At 39.8% G+C, this 27,799-nt stretch overlaps 1 protein-coding gene across 2 annotated transcripts in view; it reads left to right on the forward strand.

Moving 5' to 3' along the window:
* The window catches only part of USP22 (ubiquitin specific peptidase 22), a 91,364-nt gene that overhangs the window by 31,609 nt on the left and 31,956 nt on the right, over positions 1 to 27,799 (forward strand). Inside the window, exons 2-5 of one of the 2 annotated variants that reach the window (XM_040079174.2) lie at positions 110 to 242; positions 10,739 to 10,852; positions 11,430 to 11,474; positions 16,267 to 16,368. In XM_040079174.2, the coding sequence (XP_039935108.1) occupies positions 110 to 242; positions 10,739 to 10,852; positions 11,430 to 11,474; positions 16,267 to 16,368 (394 nt within the window). The remainder of the gene's footprint in view (positions 1 to 109; positions 243 to 10,738; positions 10,853 to 11,429; positions 11,475 to 16,266; positions 16,369 to 27,799) is intronic. The other variant, XM_040079175.2, reaches the window with a different exon arrangement.

The following is a 27,799-nucleotide window of genomic DNA, read 5'->3' on the forward strand; positions in this document are numbered from 1 at the left end:
CAGAGGCACCGAGGGAAAGGGAAGGGCGACCGTGAGAGCTGCGCCCCGTTACCTGGGCCTGGGGATGTGTTTCTGACACTCACAGTCTCTCTCTGTTTTGCTGTTTCAGGCAAAGTCGTGCATTTGTCATATGTGTGGTGCCCACCTGAACAGACTCCACTCTTGCCTCTACTGTGTCTTCTTTGGCTGTTTTACAAAGAAACATATTCACGAGCACGCGAAGACAAAGCGACACAATTTAGGTGAGTTCTCATCCCAGTGGTGCTCATCCTCCTCTGTGTTATCCCTGGCTGTTCCAGGCCAGTAAAATGATATTTTCTTGTAGTTACCTCATTAGGCAGGGAGATAATTTTATTTGTGGTTTGGGTTAGTTTAGTGGCATCATTCTAAACTTGGTGCTTAAACTTCCGTTGCATCACTGTTAAGTTTATCTTCACAACTTAAAATTTCCTTAGTATCTTGGTATTTATGAATTAATGTCATATATAAAAATGTGAGAAGGCAGAGTTTTGTTGTTTTTTTTTTTTTTCCTAAGTGTTAAAAATGGTGGGTTTGGTGCCTGGAACTAGAACATTTATTTCAGTAAACTTTTTTTTCGGGAGGTCATGTTCACTTCTTTTCTTGCTGAGGAAAACACCCATCATTTGTATCACAAAGAAGTCTAATCGAGTAGCAATCAGAATTATTTAAATTGCTAAAGTTTGGGGGTGGGCAGGGGGAAGGTTTCTTAATTTTTCTGTGTTGGCTTCTTGTTTCTATTTGGGTCAGTAACCTAAGTAGTAAGAAAACAATTTAATTCATATGGAATACCTTTCCCTCAACAGTCTCAGAAAATGCTGGTTTCAAGGCCAACAAGTTCTGTTGTGTCAATTTTGGTGCTATTTCGTGTTCAAAACCAAAAGCCTTTGGTTTTGTTTCAAATTATTTATTGCTTGTAGCTCAGAAGAGTTATAATGCAAAATCCTGATCTATATTCTATATTAAAATTCTCTTTTAAAATGGATGGATATAATTATTCTCCATATTAAAATACATACCTGGTGGAATGATCAGAAACAGAAAAAAAAAAAAAAAAGGCATAATTTTATGGCATAAATTTCCTCTTGACCAGTGTGGCCACCATTCCTAATTTAATTTATCCTAAGTGCTCATGGAACAAACTGTCTTTATTTTTCATGAAGACAGAAAAGCTCCAGAAGGCCAACAGTGCTGTGTACTCCTGTGCTTAAGAAACGAGTGTGTAAGTTTACTATTTATGGAAAAGATGATTTAAACCAGCAGATCGTTATAGTTTCTTCCTCCATATGTGTCGAGAAAGAAAAAGATGAGGCTCAGTAGTGGTATAGTTGAAGTTTGTAAATGTCTTTGAAAAATAGAATGCTGGAAACTAGTACTGAAAATTCCATACTGAAAATTCCATCATGGTGTGGCTGAGAGCCCTGGGACTGCTCAGCTCACGGGAGAGGCTGAGGGGAGCCTCATGAATGGGTACAAATACCTGAAAGTGGGGTTAAAAAAAGCTTTTGGGCTCTTTCCAGTGGTGTCCAAGAGGCAGGGAGGACAAATGAAATACAGGAGGTTCTGTCTGATTGTCACACGCCTGTGAGGGTGACCAAGAACTGGAACAAGTTGCCCTGAGAGGTTGTGGAGGGTCTATCTCCAAATATATTCTGAATCTCTCTGGACATGGGCCTGGGCAGCCTGGATGTTCTGGATGGACCTGCAGGAGCAGGAGCTGGACAAGGTGACCTCAGAGGTCCCTGCCAACCTCAGCCACGCTGTGAAAACTGAAAATACCAAACCAACCCTGTGTGTGACATCTTTTAATTGCTTTTTGCAGAGTGTGATCTCAAAGAGCTTTTAAAGTCAATTCATTAGCTGAAATTATTTTAGAATCTTTACGAATGCAGAAGTGCAAATTATTTGAGGTAAACTCAAAGAATTTCTGGTAAAAGGGGTGTGTGGGTATGTGTATATATATATATAAAACAACCTTTTCTGCTAATGCAAGTTTATGGCCACATTTAAGGTTTAAAAAATACTGCGCTAAATTGAGACTGTCAACAGTATTTACCTGTTTATGTGTGGACACTTTGTAAACACTGTAATATTTTTACCACTAACCACACCATATTTATGGAGCACCTTTTAAAAAAGCTTTTTAATCTCGTGCATTCTCAGCTGCTGTTTATGTATTTGGGAAGCTTTAATTCAAGTTATTTTTTTGTGCAAGGTAGAATTTACTGTTGTCTGCTGTAGTGAATTAGCTTCTGATTCCTTGAAGGAAAACCAAAACTGGATGGAGGAGGGAGATTCTTAGAGATGCTCTTGCTTAAGGAGCTGTTGTCCTGGTATTAGACAATCAAGGCTGTGTCAGAAAAGGTACTTCCCAAAAGGAATAGCCTTTACATAAAAAGGGCAGGAGTTAATTAAGCCAAAGCACAAAATACTTCACTGAACCATCCCAAAAAGGATTCTTCAGAAGCTAAATATAAATTACTTGGTGCACAAATACATATAATGTGAAGATTGTGCAAGTGACTGCTCGATTTCTAGTTTTGGAGATTCCTTTCTCTCTTTTATTTTAATGTATGTTTTGGTGTTTAATTTCCAGCTGCATGTGAAATGAGCTTTAAAAATATTTTTGTAGTTTTACTAGTGCTTTTGGTTGCTTTTCCTGCTGCAGTTTTAGTTGGGAAAATAACATCTGATAGGCAAAAACAAGTTAAATGCTTTGAAATTTCCAAACGAAGAGGAATTATTTTAAAGCACTTGGTGACTTTTTGCTGAGCCAACATCAGTCTCCATGGAGACAGGCAGGAGCTGCACACTTAATCACAGTTGTAAGAAATACCACGGATTTCAGCTGTAACAGCTGTCTGAGCGTGGCAGGGATGTGTTTGCAGCTCTCTGCTATGACTTTCAGGAGGCCCCAGCATCATGTTCCAGAGTGGTGTTAAATACATCCCTTGCTATCTCTGCTTCCCTGAGCCATCTAAATTAGGCACTCACAATCTGACCTTACAGTGATACCTGTGCTCTTGAATCTGCCTCCCTCTTCAATGTATGTTAATAATGCTGTGCTTAATTTGATGTATTCCTTGAGCTGTGGATGTGGGTGACAGGTAGGTGAGGTAAGATCCAGCTATAGGAGCTGCTTTTTTTCATCTCTGCATTGCTCAGTCTCTCTCAGTTGATGTCCAGGACAGTCTGATATTCCCACTGGGCTCTGGGTGTCTTTTGTGAGGAGTTGTCTAATGGTGAGGGCAAAGTCCTTACTGAGCTCTCCTGGGATTTTTGGTATTTTGGATCCTGTCAGATATTTCCTTTTTCCCACCTGTAGGAACCTGAACTATTTTCTACTTTTCTTATTGAAACTCTTGTATGATTCTCAATATCATCATCATACTTGGCTTTTCTATTTCTACTGTGTCCATTTCTTGTTCCAGCCCTTTGGATTAAGACAGTTTGCTGTGCTAATGTCTTGCACTCTTAGTTAATGCTGCCAATATTTTGTGCTTCTTGACCTGTTGTTCAGCACAGAGCTGATATTGTTACTTGGGAGTTAAACGAAGAGGCTCCAAAACTTCCTGAGGGAGGTGAATTAGCAGGAACGAGGTTCAGTGGTTTAGAGGCTAAGCAAGAAATAGTTGGAAGACTGAACTATTATTCCATTTCTAGAGACACTGGCAAACAGTTCATTATGGAGTTGGGCCTGCTAGAGTACATTCATTATTTATTAGATCACAAACTGTTTCTTGAGCAACTGTTTTCTTTAAGTATATGTTGATGTAAAATTCAGTCCAATAAATACATTTGTGGTGAGAGGAACTGGGTGGGTGAGCCTGATAGTAAAGCTCATAGATTAAGTTGAGGATTTTTGGTACAACTCAAAAAGCTTTTACTTCCTGTAGAAAACAAATAACTAATTTTTTTCATCTGATTCAGAGGAAACATGATAGAAAGCTGGTTTCTATACAGAAATGGGTAAAAGGGAAAAATCTGGTTGCTGCTGTTAGTGCATACCTGTCTGAAATTTAATATATAGAAACAGAACACTTCTGTAAAGGAGTGACAGTAAAAGCTGTTTAATTTTCATTTGAGTTGGAAGGTGTTGACTGTAGTGTTGATTCTGCCAGTTCTCTTTTAAACAGCAAAGATTTTCATTACACCCTACATGAAAAGGGCAATTAAAGCTGTTCCCAGCGCAGTTTCCTGCAGTGCTGGAGTAGCAGTTTGGTTTTTCTGTTCACATCCAGGCTCAGAAAGTGGTAGAAAAGGTCATCTGGGTATTTTACCAGCCTCTGGATTTGAGTTCTAATGCTTTTCTTGGTAGTGGTGTGGAGGAGTCTGTTGGGGAGATGAAAGTGAGGGGAAAGCAGCACAGAAAGTGTTCTGTTATGTCAGAGATGGATTGTGTCACATGAATATGCCTTTTTTGATAACACAACTGATTTTCACAGAAAAAAGGAAATAGACTGAACCTGACTCATCTGGACCAAGTAAAGGATTTGACGTTTTGCCCCCTGAGGTAGAAGTGGCAAGGATCAGTACGAGAACCATGGTGCAGAAGAAGCATGAAGAAGGGAAGTTGATGATGAATGAACTGAAAGCAGAGTGTGTAGGACACAGACTTTAACTAGCAGAACCAGTGCTGATTTACTGCTATTTTCTAGTAATTCAGGGGAAGGAATTTTGTCTGGGTATGAAATTTCTGATGGTCACAAAGTTCAGAGGTGTTACTTGTGCTGAGAAGGGCTGGGTAACCCTATGAATTAAATAACCTCAGTGACTCTAGCAAAAAAAAAAGAGGTGAAATTTGATAGCAGAAGTTACAAAATACTATACTTCAATGTAATATCCTCGTGGGGCCAACTGGAGAATCATTGATTGGAAGAGGAGGAGAATGAGGAAAGCATTTTGGATGCACAGGTCAGTTCCAGGATATGGCTTGAACTTCCAATATGCCTGATTGCCATTAACAATATTTGCTGCTCTGGGATGTTTTGTGCAAAGTATTTCAGGGAATATTTTGCTTATGTGAGGCACGTTCCAGCATGGCATTCCTGCTTGGAGCCAGACTGGACTCATAAGGAGGCAGCAGGAAAGTTAATTGGAATTGTCTTCTGCTGGGAGCTGCTCTGGAAGGTGCAGGTAGTGATGAGCTCCTGCCAGCTGTCCCTCAAAAGCTCCTTTTAGTATCAGAAAGGACTTCTGAAGAGTTCTCTCTATACCTGGAATATTCTTATCCCTCTGAAAGCCAACTTGCTGATTTACCAGCTCTGGATATATCTGCTTGCCTCAGACCCAGCCACAGAGTTCTGGATCTTGCTACTGCTTCTACTGAAAATAGTGATTTTTTTAGATAAGTCTCCACTGTTGTTCAGATGAGAATATGCAGATGAATAGAAGCAGTTTGTATCACATCATGTGCAGCAGCTCAAAACTTGGTGACTGTGATCTGGGGACTCTTCCCCCAGATTTCTGAAAAAAAAAAACTAACAAGGTGAAGTAAGGGAGTGTTTAACAATTTCTCTCCTTCAAACCTGAATAATATTTTGTGGGATCAAGAAAACGTGCTGTAGTAGGAGGATTTCATTCTTCTCAGTTTTCAAAGGTTTGCTGCAAAGAGGGGAACTGTGGAAGGTTGTAGAGTCAGAGGAGGGCAAGGAGAAGACTGACAAATGGTAAAATATATTTTATGATAGGACAACTTATGTATAGGAATACTGCAGCCTCCTCTGCAGCATATTGGGTCATGCACACGTGTGTAGGTAATGTGTGTGTACAATCCATGTATTTCTGATTGAGGTCAAGGAGCTGGAATTAATAATTCCACTTATGACAACTTAACATCAAATGGTTTGACACACTGTGGTTCCTCTAAATGAGCAGTTAAAAGCAGATTTGCTGTCTAGATTCCATAGGGATACCAGGACATTTTTTCTCCCTCTTATCTTTCCTGGCTTGGATTCATCTGGAGTTGCAGGATGATATTCTAAACCATCACAGAGTGTACAGCACAGGGGCTGCCCATTTGGCTCCTGGTGTTAAGTGGTTTGCAGGATAGTATTGGGTGCTTGCCATGTTTGGATTGCAGGCAAATCGAATTTAAACATTAAAATTCTAGATCCATATGGGGCCAATAGGCATCTTGGAGAATTCAGAGCCACAAAAACACTTCTGACCTGTTGGCTCCTGGTTTGAAAAAAAGAAGAAAAAGCAGCACTTAATGGAATAATTCTACCTCGAATATTAGGAGAAGATACTCAGTGTGAGAGGGAAGGATAATGCTTGACTCTGACTAAAATTTTTAATGTGGATTAAAAGATTTTGGCAACAGAAGGCTGTTTGGGGTTTTTGTTTGGTTTTTTCCCTGACAGTAAATACCTGCAGTTCTCAATGGCTGGATCATCATTTAGCAAAAGTAGTCCATTTTCCACTTCTTTTCCTTCCTTCTTATCAATTCAGGAGTTCTGACCTGTGGTGCAGGTTCCAAGTGCCAGGAAATTAGGAGGAAGGCAATCAGATGCCTGCTTTGTACTGATAGATCAGAGACAAGATCCATTGGAGAACGGGCTGAAGTTTAACAAATCACTGCTTGGGAACCTGAGCCAATTACCTGGAATGGGTTTAATGATTAACACTCAAAGTGAGAAATCAGGGAGCATGAATTAGCTTCAGATGTTGGCTTAAAATGGTCTGAAAGAATTGCCAATTTAGCCTCCTTTGTTAGAGAAGTTGAAGAAAATGCAGGTTTCTTGCATAGGACACAGAGCGTGTTGATTTGAGGTTGATAATATGCCAAGTCACAGAAATTCACAATGGAATTAATTTCAGTACAGGTTAAAACTGACCTGAATTCTGAGTTGCTGCTGGATGGTTTTTTTGCTACTTGAGTGCACCCAGTGATCCAAGGGAGATGATACCAAAACATGATTCACAAATATCTCCTGTCTGATGAATGGTATCAAATATTATGGTGAAGTGTCCCATTCCCAGCTGAGCAAAATCAATTCTTTTAACCTGGATCTTTCAAAAACTGGACATCCAACGTTTTTTACCTGGATGAGATGTGCACACTCTGGTTTTTTACCTGGATGAGATGTGCACTTCCCTGCTTCTGTTGTGTTCCCGTCATCTCTGGTCTCTAACATTTTCACAAGGACATCAGTTGATATAGTTGGTAAAGTAAAGCACTTAGGCTTAAGTAAAACACTTTATTTGGCTCCCAGATGCAGTTTGAAGACCTTTTGCTGCCAGATTTAAACTTTCACCACAGAGCTGTTGTTTTTTAAAACGTAGTGTTCCTTGCACCAGTAAATAAAGTTATTGTTCCTGCATGATCTCTTGTGCTGCCTCCTTGTCTCTCCAGGCTGATAGTTTTATTTTTAAATGAAAAATAAAATGTACTTTCCTTCCTCTCTTGGGTTGCAGCTGCTTATAATTTTGTATGTAAAGGGGAATGAGGAGATCAGACTTTAAAGGAAGGGAAGCTTATTGTCAGCACAGAAGGTATAAAAGCAAAGAAGAACGTTACATTCCAAGAGGTCTTTTCATTCTTAAATTGTTCCACCTGTGATCACCAAGTAGGTATTTTGAATTCCTAACCCATGAATCTGGATTGATCAAATTTAAGAAAATGACATTATGATTCTTTCAAATTGCTTTTCGTTCTTCCTTGTGAAAGAAAAAGGTAGATTTCTACTTAATGTATATTTTATTTTCCCAGGGTAATAAATTCTGTAGGTATATTAAGCTAAAACTGAAGTTCACTGATTTTATCCCCCTGTACCTTCCTGAGAGAAGGTTTGGAGAAGTTTTAGGAAAAGCAAATCCTGGAGATTGGAAGCAGCAGCCATTCCAGAGGAGCTCCCTAAAAGAGATGTTCATCGTGAGGAATGTGGGGCATCCTGGCAGACTTGGCAGGGGGTTAATCCAAAACACCTGAGCATTATTCCTCGGTTGGTAGTTCCCAAACTTTTTATGAATTTGAGGTCTTTTTGTTAGTTTTGTGATCCAAAGTATCAGTGCAAATACCAGTGGCAAAATTGCTGCATGTGCATTCTCATGCTTTACTGTCGTGGTTTTTTACGGAATTTTCTGGCCAGGTGTTTCAGTTTGGGATAGAGCTTCATGGCACTTTAGTTTAAAACAAAAAAAGTTTAGCCTACCAATGAGATGAAATTTGTTTCATTCCCCCTCAGTCCTTTGAGGGAGAAAGTTTTGTGTGGACTTTGTTGTTAGGGTGTGGTGTAACTTCAGTCAGTGCTAAGGAATTGCTAGCTTGGGACGTTTCTGTCAGTAAAACAGCCCCTTCAGTGGGTCCTCTGTTCTTCTTTACCTCAAGACAACCAGCATAAGAAAGATTAAGTGTATTTCAATGGAAAAAAAACCCAAACCCAAATTACATTAACCTGAAACAATTAACTTCCAAACTTTCCTAGAAGATTCTTCTCCTGAGCAGCCCTGTTCTGGCTCCATGAGAAACTCCTGCCTTTCCTCTGTGCTGTGGCCAGGCCTGTGTGGCTGCCCTATCACTGGTGCTTGAGGTAATTTGTCCAAAACCCCTTGCAGTCATTAAAAAGACATTGGAAGTGTTGGCAAATGTACAACTGCATTGTTCCCATAAGTGTGCTGGAGAGAGGATATTTCCTCAAGAGTCATTAATCAGGTGCTGGACAATTACAGCTTTAATTCCACCAGTGTTTCTATGAAACTTTCTGTTACTTTACACCACAAATTCCTTCTGCTCTGAACAAGTGGTTTGTGAAAGGTGGTCTCTTGTTGGTTTAGATGCTGACATCTCTGTTTCATTGCTCAGGCATGTAAATCCAGGAAGAAAGGAAAGGTGAGGAATCATCTGAGCACAGCTATGCCTACACAGCCTGATGGCCAATTGTAACTATTAGTGCTCACAAAGTCCTATTTATTCAGTATTCTGCCAGCTCTGTTCTATTATTTTTGGGGGTCTGTTATTGGGATGCTTTAGAAGTACATGCAGAACAATATTTGGGTTTGAGTTTTAAGGCCAATACTTTGGATTTTCAACAGGTGTTTTGCAGAGCTGGTAATGCAAAAAGTAATGGAGTAAATATTGTAGAACTCTAATATTCTGTAAGTTGTGATATATCACCCACCCCAGTTGCATTGTGTTTTGTTACTGATCCTCCACCACAGCTCAGTCTTGTCTCCTTTTGGGATGTTCTGCTAAAGGAGTTGATTCAGTCCTCTGGGCATCAGGGTGAAATATTCTGGTGTTGGGACATGACCCAAGGCAATGAAAATCCTGAGTTGGTGACTTTACATGAGGTAACACAGTCCTTATCCTCTTCCACAAACCGAGCGTGGTCCAAACAGGTAAGACAGAAGAATGGAGCGCATCAGCAAGATAAAAAACTGTTTAAAGTAATTGGGGTTTATTGACTAGGAGGAGAAGTAACAAACAATTGACATAATCATTAAAAAAGTGATTTTAAAAGAGAGGAAGGAGGGGAAAAAACCAGTTTGCAATGGACTAGAGGAGAGGAAGAGAAGGTTGTGAGGGAGAAGAGGCTGTGAAGGATGGAGGAGATGGAGTTAGAAAGGAACTTTACCAAAAAATCTCACCACAAGCACTGCCCCACTAACAGGAGCACAGAGACTTCACCTGTGTTGCCTGCTGGGCTCCATGGCAGAATTCCTGCTGCATGGCATGTGGTTTGGCTTACTGAGCACTTCAGAGTAATTCACTGCTGTTCCTTGCAGGCCACCTAATGTGGTAATGGTTTCCTGTGTTTAAAACAAGTTTCCATTGCAATAAGATTACTCTAATAATGCTAATCTGGAAATAAAAGGAATTTAAAAACCAAAATAAATGAAAGCTCTACACTTGAGGGAGAAGGGGGATGTGTTTCTTAGGTATTTGCTGATTGTGTTTCAGTAAGATTTATTAGTGCCAGCTGATTTTTAACTTTCTTGTGATTGTTGCTGTTTTTCATATCTATGTACTGAAAATCAGCAGTTTACTATGATTACTTTGCACTTTTTCCGTGGTATATGTTGGAGTAAGATTACACTTCTCATTTTGTTTCTTGGCTTTCTTTTGTTTAAGGTTGTGCAAGAAAAATATTTTTAGCATTGGTCAGTGTTCATTTGTTTGTTCTGAAAGGGTGTGTGAAATGAAAAATGGAGACAGAAGTAACCTGTGGAATAAACTACCCTGGAAAACCTTTCCCCTGGAGAAACAGCTTTGAATTTGCAGTGCTGTCTTCTGTTTGAGCCTTCATTTGGATTTTTAACTGGATGCTTTCTGATTATTATAATGGCCTTGAAGAGAACTTGCTGAAGTCTTAGGAAAAGACAGTTCAAACTCATATATCAACTCTTACAGGGCTGGTTCTGTGTGTGTTGTAGTCAGTCACTGTCCTGATGCCTCCTGGTAACTCAGGTGTTTGAAAGGTAAATTGTGGATTACAAACAGCTTGAAGGCAGCTTATGCTTTGTTGTCCTGCAGTTTTCTTGCTCTGCCTGAAGCAACTGAATAACTCACACTGAAACTGGAAAAATGTCTGGGTTTTTCTCTCTCTCTTTTTTTTTTTTTTTTTTCCCTCTTCCAGATTCTAAGGTACAGCTTTTTCTTCTTTTGTGGACTGCTTGGAAGAAAGAATGCCTGACTTGGAAGCCTGCTTTAAAATGCCTTCTGGTTTATGAACTCACATCTTTTTTCCTCCTCCCCAACTTCCCTTCTGTTTTGCAGCCATAGACCTTTTGTATGGGGGTATATACTGCTTTATGTGTCAAGATTACATATACGACAAAGACATGGAACAAATTGCCAAAGAAGAACAACGAAAAGCTTGGAAATTACAAGGTTTGGTTTTCCTGCCTGAATTTCTTGTTTCTGTTTTTAATCATACCTGTCCCTCCTATTTGTTCAGTGGCAAAAAGAAAAATAAAAAACAAATGCTGAGGGGAAGAAAGAGCTCTTTGGATAGAGTAGTGCAAGCCATGGGAGAGAGATGTTAGTTCTTGCTTTCCAGGAGTCAGACTGTGGGTTTAACACGTGCACCACACCTAATTGTAGCAAAAATATTTTATTTTTAATTCTAGAAATTATAGAACTATCTAACATTAGTCCTGCAGAACTTGCATAATATCAAAAGTTAGATCTTTATTAGGTAGAGAATGTAACAGTCTGCTCCTTTAGGCTTATTTACGTGGTACAGGCAATAAATCTGTTCCCCTCACATGAAATGCCACCCTTGTGTGTGATTTTTTTTTTTTTTTTTTGTAACTTTTTTTTTTTTTTAAATAGATCATGCCAGCTTACTTACACACCTGTGCTTTCATGGTACATGCACAGTATCTATGTAGAAATATTTACACACAAATATATGTACACACATTTGTTTTATTCAGTTTGCTTTCCCTAATTTTTTCTTTTTTAGCCTTCACCCCAACAGTGGTTTCTCACTACCAGTGTACAATGACAGGTAAGAGGCGTGGGCTGGCGACGCACCTCACTAACAAGCGTCCCTTTGCTGATTATCCTGCCATTTTAGACATGAATCACAGTTAAGAATGCCAGTTTTATCGTGCAAATCGTTTTCCTCTTGTTTGGATATGTTCCAATGATTGAACAATTGCAGCAAACTTGATTTCATATGCCCTTTCCTTGATAGAGTTCCTCCAAAACAACCTTTTTTTTTTCCTTATGTTTCTGGTGGGTGTGGGGTTTTTTGTTTGTTTTGGGGGGTGTTTTTTGTGTTTGGTTTGGTTTTTTGTTTGGTTTTTTTTGTTGTTGGTTTGGTTGGTTGGTTGGTTTTGTTGGTTTTGGTTTTTTGTTGGGGTTTTTTGTTGCTGTTGTTTTTTGGAAAGGAAATATCATTCATTCTAAACTGAGTAGTTTGTAAGCATCACTTTTAAAAGCTTGTCATCTTCCATTTCCATTGGCCTCTGGGGGGTATGTTTGCTTAAAGTGGGAAAGTCTGTATTTGAAGACAGATGACTTCTGTCTAGTAACGTCTCTTCCGGAATCCGTGGCATCCTGTTTCAATGTGACAACCTTAGTCAGGGCTGATATGACTTCAAACCATTCTTAACCTCATTTCCAATTTTAAAAATAGCAGCTAACATCGTATTAACGAGAGCTTTTCTGCTGGCTCAGAAGATAGCTGCCTTCACTTGGTTCCTGCTACAGATCCCTGTCTGCTTCCTGCTTGTTCCCTGTTTGAGGGAAGGGAGTCAGAGGAAGGAGGGATTGGGAGTCCTAGAGCAAGGAAATGCACCTTAAAATGTTTTAGCACAAAGCACTGGTTTTCAAGGCAAGACAAAACGGGAATATGTTTAAAAACCTTTCATTCAAGCTCTGCAGCTATTCTGGAAACTCCTTCAGTCTGTGTTTGAGGCACCAAATTAATCAGCTGCAACAACATAACAGATCTTCATTATGCTATAGAAGAGGAAACCTCCCCCAGTTCCTTACTTCTAAATATGCAGATTTAAAGAGTAATTTCTTAGTTATGTTGTCCTTATCAATGCATTTGTGCCTTGTGGACTGAGCTGCAGCCACTTTGTCCTGCCTTGGACATCATCCTGCTGTAGTTTGTATTCCAGGGAATTACAGCTACAAGATTTTCCTCTGGTCATCTTTGACCACAGAATTGTGGAGGGAAGGTTGGAGACTCACCCAGAGGAACTGTCAGGCAGGAAGCCTCTGTCCTGATTAACTGACTAATGAATGGCACATTAAATATACATACACAAATGCATATTTGTATGAATATGCACATTGCATCTTCTGTCCCTGGAGAGCTAATCTGTAGTGACCAGTGAAGACAGAAAATCAAGAAGCAGACAACAATACTCTAAATTACAGCAGTCTGCAATGTAGCCTTTTAATTTTTTTCTTTAAAGTCATGGCATAGGTTCTTTTTTATGTTTTTATTATAAAACCATGTGTTTCCTCAAAAATTTATCTGAGGGATGAGAAATCTATATGGGAGAAATAGTGGAGAATTATGTCCAGTTTCTTCCTTCTCTCTCTGTTGTTCCAGTCCATATGCTCTCCCTCCCTCTTGTTATTTGAAAGATCCCTTCTTTCTCCAAACTGAATGTCAAGAGGAGCACAAACCCCAAACTCAGTGTCTTGCGTTTATATTGCTACCACAGAGTTAATTTACCTCAGATCTTGTTGCCAACTTAACTTCAGAAGTGAATCCAGTCTGCAGAAACTGATTGGCTTAAAAACTGAAGGGTAAATGCAATATATTTTCAACTTTCTCTCCACAGTGCTTGAAGGATGTTAGTTTATACTTTAATAGATGCTCACATAACAACATGATGCCTGGAGAAAAAAAAAATGTTTAAGAAAACCCCCAAATGTCATGAGATTCATTTCATACTCCTGTAGTATTAACTCTCAGTGTGCTGAATTCCCCAGTCCAGCTGCAGTTCAGGGTTATCTGATGTAACTCTGAACAAGTTGTAACTTGGCCAGTGTTTTTTCCTTTGGTATTGAATATTAATAACAGGGGAGGTGAGAATACGCAAAGCCCTTCGTTCTAATTAATGTCTGAATTTTTGGGAGGAGAAAAATGGGAATTTGCTGATGTTTAGCAAAGTAAATAACGATTGAAAAATGGTGACTTACATAAACTAGAGTCTTAATTTTCCTTCACTCAACCCTATGCCCCTGATGAATTCTCTGAGAAATGCCAATTTCAGTATTTCACCCAATAAAATAATTTCTTAGATGGAGATTTCACATGCTGACTTGAATCTCTGGCTATTTTATAGCAACATTTTAAAAATACTAATTTTCACTTCTCTAACACTACTTTCCTTTAATTGTAAATGGTGACCTGTGCATGGTTTGCAAATCTTCGTTTAAGGTAGTTTATGTTGGAGTTTTTGGCATGCTTGTGAGTGTTATTAAACCTTTTTATTAAACCTCTTTCCTTCTTTGTCTTTTGGGTTTTTTTGTTGCTGTTTTTAATTTTTAAACATCAAACCATTCCTGGTAAATGGCTCTGCCTTTTCCAAAATTTTGAGAGTAATATAACCTCAGCATTCCTGCTAAGTTATATAGCTGGAACAGGACATGTTTTAATTTCTGTGTCTGACTTTACTTGTGCTCCTTCTAATGAAAGGCTTCTGCAAAAACCTTTTCTGTCTGGTTTGCTCTGTTTGTGGCATTAATTGCACATGTTTTTTTGTTTCCTTTCATTTCTTTTTAATTGAACAAATATTTGATTCACCCAGAATCCTTAAAAGTAATTCAGTCTGTCATGTTTAACCTTACTTAGAGTTGCTCTTATGATATGCTTTGGTCCCCATCCTCTACATCATCTAAACTATATAACTATATATAGATAAATATAAATACACATGAATAGTGCTGCTGATATACGTGGAGCTATTGCATGCCTAAAGTGCACATGTGTTTCCAGGTATGAATTTTGTTGTATTTGACTTAAACCAGGATTTAAACACATCCAAGGGGTATTTTTTAATTATTATCAGGGTTCATCACACTGACTGCCTGCGTTTGGCCGCGTTTTAACTGCACTGAACCCAAACACAGGAATTTCCAGCCGCACAGTGCAATTACTGCTGCTAACACGGTTGTTACCAATGAATTTATATCAATTCCTCAGGGAGCATTACAAACATGACCAGGGTTGCTGGAGACATCCAGTGCCAAACCTGTTGGAAGCCAATGTTCCATCCTCTGTGAAGTGTCCATCTGTGCGTCTCCAAAGGGTCTCTGCAGACGTGCAGTGTGTCCAAAGCATTGCAGCTGTGTTATCTCATCAGTCTCAGTCATTCCCTGCCTTTTCTGTTTTCCTGGGTGTGTAGCTTGATGCTGAACCTTGGATGAAGGAAAGGATTCTGGTGGTGTTCCTTAAGCTCCTTGCGTAATCTGTTGTTGAATCAAATAAAGTGAGAGATGGGTGTATTTGTGTAAATAAGAATTCTCTAGTCCTTGAGAATCCAAAAAATGAGAGCTTCTATTACTAGAACCTGGAGGGTCGGTAGTAACCATGAATTGAACATTTTTGGGAGGGTAGTTTCTGACAAGCATAGCTATTTCTGAAAATGAAGATCAAAGAACGATTAAAATTTAATGTATATTATGCAGAATGTGTAAGCCTCCAGCTATATTTTTCTACTATCCTTTTCATATGTATGATTTATAATTTATTTTCTGTGGCAAAGCGCTGCTTCTGCTCCATGCATTCTGTGAAAAATAACTCTTAATTGACTTTAATTCTCAGTTTTAGAATAGACTGCTTGCCATCTTCTAATTCTTTATTTTTAATGGTGAGATGCCTTTGTGATCCACAATAATTGACCTTGCACAGCAATTTCTGTGCTACGTAGAAAGCTGCAGCAGTATTGAGCTGGTCAGCACGTGAGTCTTCACTGTTGTGTGTTTCTAGTATCAGGTTTACACTGAACACAGCTCTGTGCTGATTTTAAATCTGGTCTCCATGCTACTGACCTGACTCATTCCTACTGCGCTTTCCTTTGAGCAAAAGAAATCTACTGGAAATGCAATGTTGGTCTTCAAAGAGAATAATGACAGATTTTAGCTATGAGAAAGGGTAGTTTAATATTTGGAGAGTTTTGGCTGGTTGGTGGAGGGAGGGTGGTGTTTAAACCTACTACTAATTTCATTTTTAGATAACATTAGATATGTCAGCAAAGGGAATGTCAAAAATTAAAACTTGTCTAATCCTGCATTAATAATATAAGGAGAGGTCATTCTATGTAATGGCATATCCTAAGACATGTAGTAACTGTTTAGTATATTGAATTATTAAATTCTGCTGTTCTCTAAAGATTATCTGTCCATTAAGTTGGGTCAGTTTAGATTTATTTAATAACTTGTCGAGTTCATCAATGCTGGTTCTGTCATTTAACCTCCTCTGAGCACAAAGAAATGTATTTTTGAGTAACAACAAGTTTATTCTTGTGCTGGAATTTCTTTTTTTAGCTGAAAGGAGGATTATAATCCAATAGTGGAAAGTATTGGCCTAGCTGTTCTTTATAAGTAAAAAAGAACCTTTATTTTCTTATATTAGTTTTTCTTTGTTGGAAAATATGGTGATACCTTTCCAAAACATATATTTTTAAAAGGGGTAAAAAGCAATCAGTGTCCTGAAGTTGTGCATAAATTGAATCTAACCTAATGGACAGAAGGTTGAAAGTTTTGACTTGAACAGAATTTTTAATCCTTTCACTAAAGAACTTCCTGAAACTTTGTTTTCATCTGCTTAGGCATTGGAGAGAAGTATTCAACATGGGAGCCGACCAAGAGAGAGTTAGAATTGCTACGACACAACCCCAAGCGAAGAAAAATAACCACAAACTGCACCATAGGTGAGTTCCAGAAATCCTTTCTGGAGCCAAATTGTCACTGATTTCTATGTTCAGAATTCTGTGTTGTTTTTCCATTGGCAATTGTAGTGGATTTCTGTAAGCTTTAGGATAACAAAATCCGTTTATTTTACACTATCTTTTTCTTGCTGTGGAAGGATATCTGCTCCGTCACTTCAGGTACTGCTGATGATTGAGCTGTGTAACAGCAACAAAACACAATCCTTTTTTTGACAAAATACTTATAATGAGAAATCAGTGATATTATCTCAGCCTTCACCAGAGATCCCATGCAGAGCTGTGAAGGGAAATCCTGTAGTTGGTGCCTCCTTAACCAAAGCAGTCTATTGGTAAATCTGGTTTAGCAGAAGCAGCACATTCCTGCTTCAAGTTTTACACGCTAAATGGGATCTCTTCATCCTCATATGAGCTCTGAAAAGTGATTTTATTTCTCCAGTGGCGCCAAGTAGCAGGTTTGAAATGCATCTCAAAGGTTGAATGCTTTAAGAGTTCAGTGGTCTAGAGCAAAGAATTCTCTGAAATGTGTGCATCTGCTTCTGGCTGGACAGTTATTTGGGTAAAGGTGATAAAAATTAACAGTTCTTCCAATTTTTTCCCCGCTGTTTTTAGGTTGGGGTAGCAGGGGGTTAAAATAATTCCCCGACAAGCTCTAATTAAGATTATCAGGCATTTTCCTATGCTGTTAAATGCACAGTAACATTTTAATGGTGAAGGTTGGAAATAATGGTTAATGGTACGAGATTGTTAATCATACAAAGCTGGAGGTGTAGCTATAGACCTTGCAAGTAGGAAACTTTAAATTTTTTCCACAGTTTTAAAGCTCTATGCTGTTTCATGGAAGATGTCGCGCTTTCAGCACGCTTGCATTTGTCAAAATACACTGAACATACTTTCTAAAGCTTTCTAATGTCATGTTTCTAACACAGTAAGTCATTTAATCCGAAGTATGTGTATATTTATTTGGAAAAAAATGGACTGAGACGCACTGAGTAAGTTGAAAACGTATATAAAACAGTAATTCTAAAGAAAGGGCCCATGGTTTTGCAGTCGTGGGACAGGGAAGACAGTTGGAAAAACATCTGGACTTTGGAAACTTCAAGCAGCCTAGGAAAAATTAACTAAGCAAAGATTGATTGGATCATGTTCACATTGGGGTTTGTGTTCTGAGAGACTCCAGTGTATTTTGTAAAGAACGTTACAAATTACTACAGATAATAGAGCTGGAGGGGGGGGGGGGAAGAAGTTTGATAGAGTTTTGAAGGTTACCATGACCTTTGTGAAGAACTGAAGCACATTTCAGTGTTTCCCTTTCCAATCAGAAGGAATGCTCTGCTTGCTCTTGGAGGATTTTAAATCTTTCAGGCTGTTTAAAAAGGCCGTGTGTGGTTGCGTGAAATCTCATCTGCGGCTGCCTGGGCGGGGGAGCTCCGGGAACACGGGGACAAGGGAATGACTGATCTCTTCACTTCTACAGGCCTGCTTTTAAGAGTTCTCCTACTGAGCCCTGGAGCTGCCTGTGTGCTGAGATTTAGAAAGGAAAGGAAAAAAAAAAAAAAAAAAAATCAAAGCACCCAGGAGCCATAATGCAGTTTTGGGCTGCAGTTGAAAGCAGAAGACTTGCTTTCTTTCAAAAAAATGCATTGGGGGTTTAGCTCAAGAAAGAAAAGACCTGCCATTGTCCTTGAGCCTTTTCTCTCCACCTAACCTGCTGCTAAATATAAATCTGCTTCAGAGTCTTTTTGCCTTCCCTTCCCTCACTTTGACTTGTCTGTTTGCAGTTTCAGATCAGTGAAGAGCCTATTTGCAGACTGAAATGCTGCAGTAGCTGGACATTCTCGTTTCTCTCTTTTTCTAATACTCAGTTCTTTTGACATCAGGTTTTTATCAATCCCGTAGCAGATATTAGTGAGTCCAGTTTATCTTCTGAGGTAGGTAAATGGCTCAGAGAGTAGGCATGATGTCCAGTTTTATTGGTTCTGGAAATGAAAATGATGCTGATAACCATCTCTGATAGACGCTGCACATCTGTTGAGCACTTCTGTTTACACAAGAGTCTTTTAAAACATAACCAGCTGCCTTTTATGCATAAAATGCTCTTTTCAAAGCTGTTTTAAGAAGAAGGCCAGGGTGAGGTTTATGGCTTTCTACCCCCAGAGATCCAGGGATATCACTTGGGAGTAGAACGTTCCGCTGCTCTGCCATGACCTGGAATGGTGGTTGTGCCAACTCTTGTTTCAGCATTTGTGTAAGACAAGTGTCTCAGTGTTACAACTAAAATACTTGGGACAGCAGACTGAAACCTGGGCAGGTGTGGCCTTGCAAGGATGTACATAACTTGTATGTGAAGGATTTGCATATGATTTTGAGCCCTGACAATAAAATACATTAAACTTGATGTTCTTCCTATCTAAAGCACACTTAGGTGGTACAATATGTCTGTTGCAGTTGCCTGACACATCTGTGTGACGTGCATGACACTCATGTAGGTGGATGTTTACTCTGGGGCTGAACGTTCTGGGTACATGAAGGGAATTTTTTTAATCCCAGATTTGTAGCAATCTCATGGTGTTTCTCAAAACAGCTGGATGTGTCTGCTGCTTTTGGAGCTGTTTGAACTTTTGTACAGCTGCAGGATCTTTTGTCTTTGATCAGCACCATGAATTCAAACTGAAGAATACTCAGACACAAGATGAATATCTTATAATGGAGACTTGAACTGGTAGTTCAAGGAGGAAATAATGTGCAAAGCTCACAGCTTTTGATTTTTCTACTTGAGTGACAATTTGAAACCCATTGAAGAAGGAACTTCTTGTTCACATCCTCAGAAAAATGAGGAAAAACCAGAAATCCATAAATTTTCCTTGGTCCTCTTTAAAATGTTGTGTGTTTCCATCTCCTAGGTACTTTTCCAGTGAATAAGAAGATAGTGCAGGTAACCTGACTTGAATCTCTATTTTGCCATTGAGCAAATTGCTCTTGAAATGAGAACTCACACTGGGCACTGCTGCAGGCTGTGGAAACTGTGCCGATTCCTGTCTTTTGGGATGTACAGAGTTGTTCCCAATGTTGCGCATAAACACCTTCAAAGTAACTTGGAACACGCTGTTAACCAAGTGGAAACATTGAGTTGTCTTACAGGCAAAAAGCCATGATGAGAAATCCTTGCAGTGTGGATTTTATGTGGGACATTGCATGTTCTGGTGTCCTGACTTGACATTTTGATGGAGCTTCTGTATTTCAGGAGATTCAGGAGGAATGTCACATCCACTCAGACCACAAACGTGCTCTGTGGAAGCGGTGTCAGTTCAAGACATTCTCAGACCTTGTTCCACCTCAGACACTTGCATGCTGATTTTTTTTCATTGTATTGCCACAGCTTTTTCCGCAGATGAGGCTGAAGGGATGGTGTATTGTGGGGAACATAGAAATTTCCCAAGTTATTTTACGTTGCTCTCAGCAGCAGGACTGAGTAGTGTCCTGGACTATTCAGCATTCTTAGAAATGCTCATCTTCATTTTGTGTTGAAACTGATGTTTCAGGCAAAAATTAGGTAAGACTTAACAGCTAATTAATTAGATTCCAACATTGTAAAAGAAAAAACCTAATTTTTTCATTCTCCTCTTGTCTGTAAAGCAGCCTCCCTCTGCAAGGGAGGGAAGGGACAAAGCTCCACATTCACAAGCAAATTATTTGTAAGGGGGTTGTACTAGAAGTGATACAATATCTTTTGGGAACTATTTGCCAAGCTGGTGTTGCTCTGCTGTCATTAATGCCCCCAGCAGATCCATTCTCCTGAGTATATGAAATATTAGCTTGGGATCAGCTGTTCTCTGATTAGCATATGAAGTGACTTAGTGGCTAAAGATGGGTGTATTAACAATAGGAAGAATGAGACTCCCAATGCACGTGGGTAATTAGCAGGAGCCACCCGGGATTCCCATTAGCAGTGTTACAAAAAGGCAGAGGGGAGACAAACCTTTCCAGGAGACTGAGCAAATCCTCTTCACCAGGAGTGAGGGGCTGGAGAGGTGGCAAAACAAAAAACTGCCGGGGAGTAGCAGCTGGGTTTTGCAGCTGCAGTGCTGAGCAGCACGAGTGGAATAAATATTGCAGCAGAACTCCCGTGTGAAGGTGGCAAGGGAAGAGGAATGGTGACCTGGAAAATATTGCTGGTTCTCTAGACAAGCTACCTGAAGGATTTTTGCCTCTCTAACTTGGAAGTGTTGAAGGCTGCTTTAGTACTGGGATGATTTTTGTGATTGTACCAGCACTCAGGTGTGTTTTTTCTCGTTGGATGGTGCTTAAGGTAGCTCAAGTGGAAAAGAGGAATGAAAAATATGGTTTGGTACAGTGCCACGTTTTTAGCTGTGGCTTTAAATTTAAATCAGTGATTTGTAAGTAGTAGTACTTTGATACTTGAAGTTATGACTGCACAAAGTGCATCCTGAATGGAAATCTCTGATTCTTAAATTCTTTTAGATTGCTGTGTGATGAAGGAAAGGAAAACCACCTTTAAGACTACTCAGGTGAATGTTTCTTCTTTGGCTTTATTTGTATTAATTTCATTATTAAAATCATTTTCTTGATGAAAAATTGTTTTTTAAAAGGTTGGATTGGTAAAATCAAAAAATGATACCTTCATATCAATAAGAAGAGTCTTCTGTTCCTGTTTTACTTTGTCACGAGCTTAGCATGTCTGACCATTGGACCCAGCTGTGTAATACATTTCTTAGGTCTAAAATTGATAAAGCTGATCCTAAAAATAAATTTTAGAAGGCCCTCCCTCTCAAAGCTCTCAGGGAATTCTAAGAAAAATTAGAGGAACGTGAATATTTTAAGCATTCCAAAACACAAGTAGCCATTTACTGTCTGAGGTTTGTAGAGCTGTTCTTTAAGAAAGTCTTATTAGACTTCCTTAAATGTAGCTCTGCAAAAGGCTTTGTGTGAGGAGAAATTCCAGACTGGATGCTTCAGTTGCCTTTTTGTGTGTTGACTGTCTGGGAGCTTGTCACCTGGTTTTCCAAAGCTGGTGCCAGAAAGCAATTTGCATCACTGCAGTAATGTCACTGTGTGTAGTTTATCTGCACAGCAATTGGTTGAGTTATCTGTGATTTAATTGTTCCTGGGTAAGATTAGGAACATTCAAGTTATCAGTGAAGTCCCTGCAGCATTTTCCTGCTTGGGGCCATCAAACTTTTGTTGTAGAAACTTTTGTTAGACAAAAATCAGCATCTGAAGAGCTGACTGATGAACAGCACTTCCTCAGAATACCTTGTTGCCACTAGGCCAGCTCCAGTGAAGAATGATGAGGGTTCTGATCTTGTTATCTCAATATTTGTTTGAATTTTAGACCCTCAGTGTATGAGTTGTCCTGTTGATGTTTTCATTTCACGTCAGCTAAAACCCCTGCAGACTGTACAAAGTTAAAACTGCTTATATGTGAAATCAGCAGATTGCAGTTGGGGTTGAATTTCTCTCTTATCCTGTCTTGGAAAACTGCCATTCCTATTACTTGCATAGAAAATACTTTAATTTGTAACTCTAGGTGGCTCTTGGGGATTGGAGGCAAAGGAAGATATCCTGTGTGTGCACAATGGGAAATTCCTTAGAAGACAGGGTTCTTGATCCAGGGCTTGGATCACGTTCCAAACTTCTAACTCAAACCTGATTTTCCTGCTCTGGAGTTTTTAGAAGTAGGTCCATGGTTGTTACTGATCCAGACACATTATTTTTAGTTTACAGACAGTGTTTCAATTTGATTTGCCTAAACTGTGCTCTGTACTTCTTCAGGTGAAACTTAATCACTTAAATCCAGTTGGATAAAAGCACCAGAAGCTCTTTTTTTTTCTCCCTCATAGATACTGATTTCAAGTGTAAAATGTTTGCTGACTCAGTTATTTGTCTTACCTCTTTCTCTAATGGTAGTTAATTTTTTTCCTGTGTTTTCTGTGTTTTCTTCACTAAGTCATTATATAACTTCAGTATGCAGTCAAAACAACAGCCTCTCTGAAAAATGCGGTGTCAGTGACTTTGTCATCTGTTTGAATGGGTTTTTATGGGAATCTGAATTTTCTTACCAGGTAAAACCCAACAGCAGTACTTAGCCAGAATCTGATTATGGCTCTCTGAAGAAGATACCTCATTTTGATGAGGTATTTGTTGATACAGATAAGGAAGTTGAGAATCAGCCCATGGAGCTGCAGTGGTTATAGCAAGTGCCTGTTGCCTGGTCATAGGCAGACATGTGTCCTTAGCATGAGAAGGTCTTTTTCTTAAAAGAATCACAGAATGATTGTGTTAGAAGAGACCTTAAAGCTCACCCAGTTCTACTCCCTGCCATGGGCAGAGACACCTTCACCTAGACCAGGTTGTGCCAAGCCCTTTCCAACCTGGCCTTGGAAACACTTCTAGGGATGGCACATCCATAGATACCTCTGGCCAACAATCTGAAATAAACCTTGATTTACCACTGTATTTTCACCTGATTAACTCGGTGTCAGCACAGCAGGCGTGACATTTTCAACAAGGCCAGGCATCCCCTTCTCAGTTTTGTTCTTTTGTGGATTGCTTTTGGATTATATTTACTCTGACCTTCCATTCTGCTCTTTCCTGTCTGCTTCCAGAGTTGGCTTTCTGTGGCCAGAAGGTAGATACAGTATATACTGGAAGCAGGAATATGCATAAACAGCATGTGGTGTGGTTTGTGTTGTGGATTGTTGGACGAGCTCCGTGCCAGTTCATCAACAATAATTTGTGCATATTAATATATTTGGATGCAGTTAATTTCATTGGCGCTTAGCCTGCTCCTTAAGTTATTAATTTGTGAAATCTGTTTGGAGGAAGGGTGAAAACTTGTAGGCAGCATATGGTGTGATATTGGGGGGAAAGGACGGCTGCGGGTGTGAATTTTATTTTGTCAGTTTGGTGGGAGTACCTCTTGTTCTTTATGGGTGCCATCTGCACAGGGCTCTCTCTGCAAGGCTTGTGCTCTGTGCAGAGCACGCAAGAGCTCGCTGAGCTTTTAACTTCGGCTGCTTTGGGGGAGGGCAAAGAGAATATTTTATTCTGTGCCACCTTTTGAAGTGTTTTGTTTTGTATAAACGCTTTCTTTTGCCAGAGGAAAACACCTTGAAGGGTCTACAGCTTAACTGGCTGTTAAAGACCAGTGTCATAAAGCTCTGGATCCATCATTCAGGCGTTTTCACAAACAGAATTCCTGTTCTTTGCCTGCTGCAGTTACTTTTTTGATGCTGGATGTCTTCTGTTCTCCCTGACCTTCCAGCAATTATGAGAATAACCATTATTTTCATGCTCTGGTTCTTAGGACTTCAGTGTCTTGAACTTTATAAGGTCTGTGAGACAAGGCAGCTCCTGGTTGTTTTGTGGGCTTCTCCACAGCTTTATTCAATTTCTTTAAATTTGTTGAGCTTGTTAATCTGAGTATGCAATGATCACCACAGTTGAGACGTCTCTGGCTTCTATAGTAAACGAAGGCATTTTATACAGTGCATATACTTAAATGTGGCATTTCATTGTTCTTTCTGCTTTTCAGGAATAGGAGCTTTCTTGTTTCTGAAGCTCTTGTTCTGACATGCTTCCACATCCCTAGTGGAAGGAGTCCCTGCCCATGGCAGGGGATTGGAATTAGGAGATCTTCAAGCTCCCTTCCAACCCAAACCTTTCCAGGATTCTACAATTCTTTCTCCTCCAGGCAGTTGATCTTCATATTTTAAAGGGATCATATTTTACTTTGATATTTATCTAGATTTGATTATGTGGTTATTTCCAGTGACATACATGAAAGGTGTTTTCTTCTCTTGTCTGTACATTCCCCAATGTTTGCTCAATGCTCAAAGATGCTGACAGAGACTGGGTCAGGTTGAAGCCCAACAGTCAAAATTTGTTCAGTGGGTCTTGATATGCCAGGACAGGAATTCAGAGAAGTTTGGTTTGAGTTCTGCTGCAGAATTTAACGTCTTTTTCAGCTTTCTCCATTTCAGTTGAGAGAATTGAACAGAGAAATGGTTGCTGTGAATGATTACAGGCTGTGTACGTTTCTGGTTTGAGAACATCCTGTGTTGGTTTCCTCCTGACACCTGAGAGAGAAAAACAATTTCGCAATGCAGATGGTCAGTAAAAATTCTGAAATACAAAATTACAGATATAAAACCTGACATTTTCCATGGCCTTGAAGGGGAAGAAAAAAAAGGCCTTTATTTGCAGGGTGCTCCTGGGTCCTCATCATGTGAGATGGCTTGCTAAAAGGTTCCAAACTACTCTTGCACAATGCAGAAATCCTTTCTTTTAACTCACCTTTTCCTCTCCCTCACATTTATTTTCAACTTAAGCTTGCTGTGGGAGATAGTAAATTCATATAGATCAAGAAAACCAGTGATTAACCCAGTATCTTGGACAAGTTGTCTCCTCCCTCATTTTAGGAGCTTTTGTAAAGCTATTGCTGTTTGCAGCATTATATTTATTCTAATTCAGAAGCTCGAGCACTAGGGGAGCTTATCTGTATGTTTTATTGTATGTGTATCTTCCATATTAATGTTGTTGCAGTTCTTAAACTCTGACTTACTTTGTTTACAAAAATGAGACTGGAACACTTCAGAATACAAGTGGCATCAGGGAATATTGCAGAATCTCATCACTGAAGAGATTTAAGAACAACTCAGAAACATTTGTCAGGAATAATACATGTGCTGCTAATTCTGCACTGAGGTATAGGGACAGATCAGGTGACATCTCAAGAACTTCTACAGCTGTTTCCTGTGATTTTAGTCGAAGATTCAATGTACTTTTCAGTGGCTTGGTCAAAACCCCTCACTTTATTTTGTTTTGGAAACACATTTCTTAATTTAAATTCAGAGGGAAGAGATACTTGCAGTCCCTTGTCTTGCTTTAAACAGCTTCTCTATTTACACAGGCCATATGAAAAATTAACCTTAAGGGGTTTGTTTGTTTGTATTGCCAGATATTTTAGGAATGCTGACTCATTTTACCAAGCTGAGGGTGTGCACACAGGAGTCAATTGCCACCAAATCAGAAGGAGAAGAACTTAAAGGACATCAAGTGCTCCTGCTCTGTCTGTGTACTTGGTCTTAATCTGGGCATGCAGCCACTGCAAAGTAGTGACAAGCTGTAACCTCACAGCCCACACTGTCCAAAGAGGCCATTTGCCTTGTGTGAAATGCTCTAAGCCTGGAGAAACGGGAATAAAAACAATCCTAAGTGATCAGTACCCCTCCAGAGAATCAGGAGCACGGTGCTTGCACACTGCTGAGCACACACAGCAACCCCAGGAAATGAAATCACAGGGAGCGTGCCCTAAGGCAGGGAATGGGAACTCGTCTGGGCAGTGCACAGGCTCCTGTTTTGGCATCATCACTTTGGGAATTGGCTCAAAGATATGCATGTTGGAAGTAGAGTATAGAGAGTACTTTTTGTGTCTGGCACACTGTGCACACTCAGGAGTCATTTCTGGCTCAGAGGTTTCATCTGTGCAATAATAATAAAATGATACACTTTGTGTTGGATCATACTCTTGGTAACTTGTTTGATGTGTTGGCTCCAGCGATGTCACTTGCCCTTAGGTTCTTCCAGCAATATGTGTCCGAGTAGGATGTGTGGAAAGGCCAAGCTGTTGCTCTTGGGAAGGATCTGTAGTAAAGCCATCTCTGGTAGTCATTGCTTAGAGATGTCATTTTCCTCCTAAATCTGGCAAAGGGCAACCTTTCTTGAATCTCATCTCCATTTTATGTCATTGTTAGAAATTCTTTGTTTAAATAAGCCACAAACACATATCTCTTATGCTGAACCCTGGGTCCAGTCTTGTGTCAATGTTTTGCAATTGATTTTAATTGAAGGTGCAGCACGATACAGGAACTCCACTGAGCTCCTCCAGAATTGATTTTTAAACCTTCTTGATAGCTGCAAACTTAAATTTTCCTTGACACACAGTAGCATGTGTGACACGAAGGTAATGAACCGAAATACCAGACCCAGGCAATCTCTTTGCATTATCCTGTGACTCTTTTTTTGAATTACTAAATGGAGAGAATGATGCATTGAGCCACAAATGCAAAAGCCCATGCACAGAATACCTATGTAATCTAAAAATAACACTGAGGAGAGTTAGCAGCCCTCACTCCAGCAGCAGCTGTTACCTGTTCTCCATCCTTGCCTGAGTGGCAGCAGGGCAGGTAATTTTGGTTTCCAGAGCTGTGAGGTTGAGTAGGGATCCAGGGATGAGGGCTTTTCGCTGCTCAGCCTGTGGCTTTCAGACACCTGCCTGCACTGGGGGTTTGTTACAGGAGAGGGGTGCCTGGTTTTGGGAGGCACTGACAGGTCCTGCAGCCCTCTCTTGTTCTGGCACTGTCTGTGTGTCCTGGCTGGCTGCGGGCTGGGTGAAGCTGCTCGGAGCTCAGAGGCTCCTTGCTGTGTGCAGGGGGTGAGTCCATCCTTTCTGTGACACCACTTCTGCGCTTGGCATCAGGTGGGCTGAGCTGTGGTGTGGAAATGCCCTCACCTTCCCCTTCCTGCCAGGGCTGGTCTGTGTGCTTGGATCAGGCTGGGAGATCAGTCTGAGGGGCTGAGCAGGGTCAGGATGAGAAACAGGGAAGGGCATCAAACACCTCTTCTGAGTCAGGTGCACTGGGCTGACAGAGCTGCTTTTGGAACCACTCCAGCAACTCAGAGTCCCAAACTCCCTCATTGCCATGTTTTCTAACTGAGACAATTATTTTTAATATCTAATTAAATTTTGCTTTTTGTGAGCTCAGTCTTTTTTTTTTTTATTATAGCTTTGGTAGGTCACAAGAGTTAATTACAGTCCTCACTGTAGTGGCCTGTAACATACTTGAAAATTGTCAGCCTGGCTGTTCCTCCACCAGCACTATCTGGTTTTAATTAATTAACTCAACCAGTGGATTCTTCAGTTGTTTCTCCAGTCTCAAATATTGATTCCATTCAAATTTTTACTCGTGTTCTTGATTTTGCATAGTTTCTTTTTAAAATGGGTGCTCAATTCCAGACATGGTACAGCTGAGGTTTACCTGTCACCAGAGCAGAGTGACCTCCAGGCCTTCTCATATTCCTGTTAAGTTCCAAAATGCTGTTTGTAGAAGAGCTACAGCTCAAGACTGAGTTGTTGAGGCTGAGTTATTGTAGCCATTGCTCCTTATTTTGTGTTTGTCCACTTAATTTTTCCTTGTTTCCTACTTCACAGTGTTTTTTATTGAATTTAATTGATTTCAGATAGTTTCTCCCCTTTAACAAGTTGCTCTTGAGTTATTGTTTTGTCTTCCAATTACATTTGCACTGTCCTGATGCAGTTTGTCCCTTCTCTAAGTGTGTATTATGTGATGCCACTGAAGCTATTGAATAAAAATAGTGAATGCAATCAATTCCC

Source organism: Hirundo rustica, chromosome 15 (genome assembly GCF_015227805.2).
Source record: "Hirundo rustica isolate bHirRus1 chromosome 15, bHirRus1.pri.v3, whole genome shotgun sequence".
Classification (NCBI taxonomy): Eukaryota; Metazoa; Chordata; class Aves; order Passeriformes; family Hirundinidae; genus Hirundo; species Hirundo rustica.